Below are 8591 nucleotides of genomic sequence, written 5' to 3' on the forward strand. Positions count from 1 at the left end.
CATGTGGTTCAGCCGCCCTATTTGGTTTCACACAAAAGCCTTAAAAACCACCAAAAAACAACAACCTGGCAAGGGTCTGCAATCTCTGATTGCTCTTTCTTGTTTTACACTGTTTTCTTATTCCATTTGATGATTTATGTTTATTTCATGATGTTTTAACCTATGGTGTCATCGAAAAGGAATTTCCTTGGATACGGGACAATAAAGATTATTATTTTTAATTTTTTAATTATTATCATTATTATTATTATTATTATTATTATTATTATATTGAGTCAATGAAGCCTATTGTTACTGAGGTCAAAAGGTAAAGGTCGCCTAAATTTATTTGGATGTTTTTGTCACGTTTAGCATATGGAAGAAGAATAATTCTGAATACAAAGCAGACGCGGACGAGCTTTGCATTTTCAGATGCTTTCTTGTTTGTTTGTATTGCATTATGTCAGATATTAAACAGACACAAAACATTGTTTAAAAATCGCACCCGTGTCCACAGAAAGTGGTTCTCTTTGGCATTTTTAATATGAATAGGCAAAGACTAGAAATGAAAGAAACCCTTTGGAATTACCCTTTAGAATTACCCTTTAGAATTACCCTTTCGAATTACCCTTTCGAATTACCCTTTCGAATTACCCTTTCGAATTACCCTTTAGAATTACCCTTTAGAATTACCCTTTAGAATTACCCTTTAGAATTACCCTTTAGAATTACCCTTTAGAATTACCCTTTAGAATTACCCTTTAGAATTACCCTTTAGAATTACCCTTTAGAATTACCCTTTAGAATTACCCTTTAGAATTACCCTTTAGAATTACCCTTTAGAATTACCCTTTAGAATTACCCTTTAGAATTACCCTTTAGAATTACCCTTTAGAATTACCCTTTAGAATTACCCTTTAGAATTACCCTTTAGAATTACCCTTTAGAATTACCTTTTAGAATTACCCTTTAGAATTACCCTTCAGAATTACCCTTTATAACCCATTAGAAATACCCTTGTAGAACCCTTTAGAATTAAACATGGTGGGTTAGAAAGGCTCTTCGTTTTTGCTAGATGGATGGACATAGCCAAATATTGAAGTGGCTTCACCACTTAAAAATGGACACACAGTAAGTAAGGTGTGTGGGTGCAGCCCACCTAACACATCGAGAGCTGAAAGTGTGGCCCAGTATGGTAAATAGCTTTACAACCACTTAGGCCATGGGGCATAGGGCTAAAATGTGCTCAATTTGACAATTTCGTGCAACAACGCAGGGGATTACTTAAAATTGCTGTAGATGGGTTGGGGATGTGCTCCTGAACAAGAAACACCATGTCCCCAGACACCAGGGGTGCTCATTAATTTTTAACGCGCACTTGATGAAAATGCAAGTAAATATATATTCATCAACTATACGTTACTGCATTTTCTTTTATTTCTGGATAGTTTGAGGAGTAAAATGAAAAAAATTGATTGTGATATTGTTTCTAGACCTCCTTTTCACTAAAATACACCAATAAACATGATATTTTTGTATCTAGATAGTCATAGCGATAAGTTGAAAATGAATCCAATCTGAAAATATGGTCCGCCGCAGCTGAAACACATGTTGTGCCGCAAATAAATCATTTTTATTTTACTTTTTAAAAATTAACTTCTCACTTCTACCTTCTATGATCAGTTCATCTTCTTTGATTTGAAGAATGGCAATGAGTGGCAGTTGACGGCTGACTCCTTTTACTTTTTAGAAGATTCATTTTCAACTTATTTATTTAAAACAGTACAACATGTATACATTACGCATGTCATGGAAAGTGCTTGCATGATTAACAGTGTTTAAGAGTACTGTTACTTTTGCTTCGTTTCCATGTTCAATACATAATGTATACATGCCAGGATAAGGCAGACAGACATAAATAATTGAGACAATCAAATTTGTTTATGATATCCATTACATTATAATTTACATCATTGTTCAATTTACAGCTTTCAAGTTTGAGAAATTCGTACTATTAACTATATTCACAGGTATAAGGTCGAAATCATGAACACAGGACTTTCATTTAAAAAATGATTGTACTTAAGAATAAATTAATTTTAAACATGTCAACCACACATAGATGACAATCAGTGAAAAAATCACTGATCATCCAGGATTCGAACCTGGGAACCTGCGCTTTACTAGTGCGACGCCCTAACCAACTGAGCTATACGATCAGATGGAGAAGAACGGATGATTTTAAATCAATAGGTCTTCAGTTCTAGTCCCGTTTTGAGTGATTAGAATTTAACTTTTTTTCAACAAATATGAAACATGTATTTATTTTCTTCCTACCTACCAACCATTGAATTATTGTCTAAACATAAATATACACAATTGTTTTCATTTTTTTTCTTCCAGTTACTTGTATACCCAATTTTTTCTGACAATATATTTAAAAATATATATAATACAACAATTATATTTTTGTTTGGCCTTTAGGATATCATGGGATGGAACGTGCAATTTGATGCAACAATAAAAACTTGTGCCATCTCACGTTGGTATTTGCCCCAAATAAAGCCGGCAGCATCATCCATGCATTGACAAAATAGCGGTCACACTCAAAGTAACTGTGCAAGTAAACATTTGCACCTTAAAAGTATACATGCACACTGTGCACAAAAAATTGTCGATAGCTCCGCCGTCTTCCAGGATTTTTTGAGAAACTGTTTAGAACAAAGTCCACATGTTATTTTTTTAAATTGTCGATAGCTCCGACGTCTTCAAGGATTTCTCGGGAACTGTTAAAAACAAAGTGGGGTTTTTTTTCCGCCACCAAGACGGCAAAGTGTTTTTTCATATCTAATGTATTTCATTGATATTCAGTTGTTGTTTTTCTACTCAGATCAGTGAGTAAATTTTCTTTTTTGCCTCAATAGTAGGTGACGTTTTTTTTCTTCAAAAAACTTCCATGTCCCCCCCCCCCCCCCCCAAGAATCTATTGGTGCATCCCTTGTTATACATTTGTACAAGCTTTGCTAGTAAAAATATTAATGACCATGACCACCGCGCAAAAAAACAACAACAAAACAAAAATACAAAATAAAAATAAACTCAACATGTGTTTATTGTTTATAATTATAGAGTTTAAAATTTTGCAAACATCTGTCTTTTTTAGTAACAAATATCAAATCATGGTTTTTTTAACAACTTCTCCGACAAGGTAAACATACTTTTTATTACCATCATTTACAGGACAGTAAGAAGTACCTACCGTACAATTTAGTAAAAATGTGTAGTCTACATGTACAAAATTATTTCTTAATTCTTTGTGGATCCTAAAAACTGTAATGAGGTGTGACATGAGCCTGATGACATAAACCACAATATCCCCACATATCATGATACTATTACTAAAGTAAAAGAGCATGCTTGCAATAGTACGATTTGTATTATAAATTGTAGTCTTGAAATAGATAAACAAAATCATAAAATGTACATTTCATCATGCATGACTTGCTGAGTCTGCTGTACATTTGTCAATTGAATTTGAAGATACTACTCTTCTAAGGCCAACTCCAAATCTTCCGGAACTTGTTACTAACTTGCTTGAATCAAGCATGATGATTTATTTGATCATGATATATGGCAATGTAATGTGAATTCTATCATCACGATCAGATTCTATCATCATGATCATGTCTATGTTTGCAGAACAATTGAAACTTTTGGCTAAACTTAAAGCTTACTAAAAAAATTACTACATAATCATATTAACTTACCATGAGATGTAGATGTTTCGGTCTTTTTCTCCTTCAGCCTGTTCACTTTACTGATGTCACAAAAGCGACGTGAACAATCATAATGGTAGCCAATGTTGGGATTTTCTGGTTTGGCTTCAATGCAGGATTGTGTATCGGCAAAATCAAGCCCCAGCTTTACCGCACAGTCGGCCAGTAAATCGCGTTCTTTACAGTCATAGAGCAACCATTTACTCGCAAATTCAACAAAGCGGGCCCAGTTTTTATCATTGAATTGAATGAAATTGCTTTTAGTTTTATGGACAACATGCATCACGCAAAATTTGGACGAAAATTGAACAGGTTTTCCTGTCACTGCCGAAGCAATGGGCGTCGCCATCTTGGTTTGTCAGCTACCGAACGGAGCTTAGTATGAGCTGCGTGATTGGCCAATTACGGCACCTGACGTATCTGGAGCGCTCATTCGCTGAATTTATCACGTGAACAACCTTGTCCGCGAATTTTAAACCTGATTTTTTTATCGAAATTCTTTCTTTATTTGTATTTTAATGTGCAGGTATATTTATTGGGGACATTATTATATCGAATGGAACGAATATTTTGCTGATTTTCATGAATAAATCAAGTAATCCCCATTCCTGTTGCACGAAAAAGTGGATTTTAATGGTATGCCCCATGGCCTAACTGATCTTATGTCTTCCTGGTATGTTGGTAATAAAGGTAATAGTTTTTTTAAAATATTTTTTTTGTGCTGCTGTTCCATATTCCAGGTCAGAGCATGAAGTCAGGTCTGCCAAGCTAGTTGCAGCAGTGACCAAAGTGGCACACAGTTTGCCTGGTAAACCTTCTGAAACCGAATCTATCTTGCTGAAGCAGCTACGCCAGCACGAAACACATGCAGAAACAGAACGTCGCAAAATCACTCCAAACCTCAGGTGCAAATCTTTGCTTATGAACCTACCTTGCATAGGTGAGATTATTTTGGGAAATGACATGCAGAAACAGTAGTTGAGGAGACAAATGTATCCAGGATTCTTCCCTTGATTTGGAAATATGTAACAGGAGTGGTGTTGTAATGATGATGAATGGATGTGGGTAGTTCTATCCTTCATGATGCACTTTATACATTTTGTCCTTCATGATGCACTTTAAAATTCATGCATCCAGATAAAAGTCGAGCTGAATGTCTGTTTGTGTTAGAAATGGTCATTGTCCGCTTTAAACAATGCTATTTCAGGCCTGATCATTTGTACAGAGAAACATTGTTCGGTATCCTCTCTCCTCCGAGCTTTGCTTGCCGAAAAGTTGTCTTTCTTTTACCATAGACAATTGTATAAAATGAGATTCGGAATGGAGCTTGCCTCCCTGGTGTTCAGTCCAAAGACTCTGTATGTTACAAAGACCCTGATGAACCAAAAGACCCCAAAGATCCAATATATACATATATATACAGAAAAGAACCACCTTTCGAGGCCATTTTTCCCCCGCAGAGCAGGGGTTGGCCTTTTTTGGGCACCGTGGTCCCCTTTTTGAAGCAATGTTTTATGGCCGGATGCCCCTCCTGCCGCCAACCCTGTTAGTCGCCCCTTGCAACACACGGGGAATTACCAGTGAACTTGTACTCAATTTGCCCACCTCAGAAGGATGACAGGCTGAGTCAACCCCCCTGGCATTAATTCAGCGATCAACCGGGATTCAAACCCAGGATCCTAGGATCCCAAGCCGGCACCCTAACTGCGAAGCCAACACCAGGCTAACATTCAGTCACGTCAATAAGTATGTACACCCCATGTAAAGTTTTGACTTTTTCAACATATTTCAACATACAGCTATTTGATCTTCATTTCAACAATATTGATAGATAAAGGTGATATAATATAACAAATATCATGAAACATTAAAATTTTGTAGTCCATTGAATAATTTAAATAAACATAAATGCAAATTTTGCATGTGGAAAAAGTAAGTACAACGGGGGAGGGGGGGGGGGGCTTTGGGGATTTTTTTTTTTTCCAACTTAAGTTTTCAACTTCAATTGTTCATAAAATGTGATATCACGTATATTACAAACACATTTGTGCATTATGATTGTTTGAATTATAATTGGTGTAAACCATGACAAAACAGCAACTCAGTTACAGTCATTTATTTGTATCTATATATATATAAAACTGTGTGTGTGTGTGTGTGTGTGTGTGTGTGTGTGTGTGTGTGTGTGTGTGTGTGTGTGTGTGTGTGTGTGTGTGTGTGTGTGTGTGTGTGTGTGTGTGTAATGTTACCGATAGACTCCTAAACGGAGAGGCTCACGTGCTTGATATTTGGCATAGACATGGCCATTGAGCCTGGGAAGAACATGGCCTACCTAAAAGTATTTGACGAGATCCATATTTTTACCTCAGCGCATTTCAGCGAGGAATATTATACACGGAATCTGAGCCGGTGGCAGAGCAGCGCGCTGATTCGCTCAGAGCGATCATGTGATGTTCCATCCTTGCCACCATAATCTCACAATTACGCGTTTGCATGTAATTCGAGTGAAAAGCGATTGCGTTTTTTCACATTTCAGCGAGGAACATTGCCATTCACACCACATAGGTTTTTTTTTCTTTCATCTTTAGATCCATATTTTTAGCCATAACATAGCGAATGTAGCGTAACGTAGCGTAGCTAACGTAGCGTTAGCATAACGTAGCATAACGTAGCATAGCGTAGCGATCCTCGCTCAGGATCTTCGTCAGGTTCGCGAGCGAGTTAGCCAAAACGTAAAAGTGAAAATATATCGAATGACCATTGCCATTCACACCACATAGGTTTTTTTTCTTTCATCTTTAGATCCATATTTTTTGCCATAACATAGCGCATTATGGCTCGCTCGAGCTCGAGTTAGCCAATCACCTGGGAGCATGAGGCCACGTTGGCTACACCCACGATACGACGCAGAGTTGCAATCTTGCGTTTGCGTCATTTGTTTGATTGCAGAAGCTGCAATCTTCATTACCACGTGTAAACGTAAAAGTGAAAAAAATTGAATTTGTCTACGAGTGAGTGACTGGAAGACTGACTGTGATAAAGGCAATAGCACCGAAGAAAAGAAATTTGTCGCGTTCAACCTCCCGAGCAAGGAAAATCGCTGATCGGAGACTCCATGAAACCAATGAAGATACTTTTCACCATCGACAAGCCAATCAAGAACGTGTCTCTAGATTCAGACAGCAAGAGACAGAAGATGAGAGAACGGAACGTCTAAACGCCAATCAACAACGTCTGGCGAGGGCCAGACAGCGAGAGACAGAAGATGAGACAGAGGCACGTCTAAACACTAATCAACAATGTCTGGCGAGGGACAGACAGCGAGAGACAGAAGATGAGACAGAGGCACGTCTAAACGCCAATCAACAACGGCTGGCGAGGGCCAGACAGCGAGAGACAGAAGATGAGACAGAGGCACGTCTAAACGCCAATCAACAACGTCTAGCGAGAGACAGAAGATGAGACAGAGGCACGTCTGAACGCTAATCAACAACGTGTGGCGAGGACCAGACAGCGAGAGACAGAAGATGAGACAGGCACGTCTAAACACCAATCAACAAAGTGTAGCGAGAGACAGAAGAACAGCGCCAAAAACGACTCAACAACTGGCAACCATCAGGCAGACGGCAGCCGGCCATTGCATGGGAGAAGGCTGCATTCAGTTACAATCCGAACACTGACTACTCCTCAAACGTTGATATTGGCTCCATGTCGTTCACCTGTCAGTTTTGCCATGCCTTGAAATGGAAGGGAGAAACACCAGGAATGTGTTGCAGGGGAGGCAATGTCCTTTTGCCTTCTCTCCAATCTCCACCGGAACCTTTGAAAGAACTACTTCAATCAACCACGTTATGTAAAGTACATAAATTGTGTGGATTACATCATTTGTGGATGTGATCAATTGCCAGTATCCATCGATATCCCTCCCCTCCCCTTCCCTCCTCCCCCTCCCTCCCCCTCCCCCTCCCTTTCCCCCCTCCCCCTTCCCCCCCTCCCCCTACCCTTCCCCCTTCCCCTTCCCCCTCCCTTCCCCCTCCACCCTACCCTCTCCCCCTCACCCCTCCCTCTCCCCTATCCCCTCCCTTCCCCCTCCCTTTCCTCCCTACCCTTTCCTTTCCCCCCTATCCCTCCCCCTTCCCCTTCCCCCTCCCCCTCCCCCTCCCCCTCCCCCCTCCCACTCCCCCTTCCCCCTACCCTCCCCCCTCCCCTTCCCCCTCCCTTCCCCCTCCCTTCCCCCCTCCACCCTACTCTCTCCCCTTCCCCCCTCCCCCTCCCCTCACCCCTCCCCTCCCCCTCCATTTTCCCCCTCCCCCTCCCACTCCCCCTCCCCCTTCCCCTTCCCCTTCCCCCTCCCCCTCCCACTCCCCCTCCCCCACCCCTTCCCACCTCCCCCTCCCCCCTCTCCTCCCTCTCCCCGTCCCCCTCGCCTCTCTTCTCCCCTCCCCCCCTCTCCTCCCCTCCCCCCCGTTCCCCTCCCCTCCCCCCCGTTCCCCTCCCCTCCCCCCCGTTCCCCTCCCCTCCCCCCCGTTCCCCTCCCTTCCCCTTTCCCCTCCCCCTCCCCTCCCCCGCCCGGCAATGCCGGGTACTTCTGCTAGTATCTACATATCTGGGCAGTGTTTGCTGTCACTGAACGACTCCCTGAAACTTTTGTTTCCGTGGTTGTGAAGTGTTTTTAATAATGTGTTGGTGGTTTTGAATCACGTGGTGGTGAGGTATTTTGAATTATGTGGTGGTGAGGTGTTTTTAAATGATGTGGTGGTGATGTGTTTTTAATTTCGTGGCTGTGAGGTGTTTTTAATTTAGTGTTTCGTGGCTGAGGTGTTTTTAATTTTGTGG

At 40.9% G+C, this 8591-nt stretch overlaps 1 protein-coding gene across 7 annotated transcripts in view; it reads left to right on the forward strand.

Annotated features, from left to right (window-relative positions):
* The window catches only part of MRPS31 (mitochondrial ribosomal protein S31), a 396402-nt gene that overhangs the window by 37784 nt on the left and 350027 nt on the right, over positions 1 to 8591 (forward strand). For 6 of the 7 annotated variants that reach the window (XM_078782073.1, XM_078782077.1, XM_078782074.1 and 3 more), the window contains one exon: positions 4496 to 4660. The exons of the other annotated variant lie outside the window; for it this stretch is intronic. In XM_078782073.1, the coding sequence (XP_078638199.1) occupies positions 4496 to 4660 (165 nt within the window). The remainder of the gene's footprint in view (positions 1 to 4495; positions 4661 to 8591) is intronic. 7 annotated transcript variants of the gene reach the window in all.

Source organism: Myxine glutinosa, chromosome 7 (genome assembly GCF_964187855.1).
Source record: "Myxine glutinosa chromosome 7, kmMyxGlut1.1, whole genome shotgun sequence".
NCBI classification, from domain to species: domain Eukaryota; kingdom Metazoa; phylum Chordata; class Myxini; order Myxiniformes; family Myxinidae; genus Myxine; species Myxine glutinosa.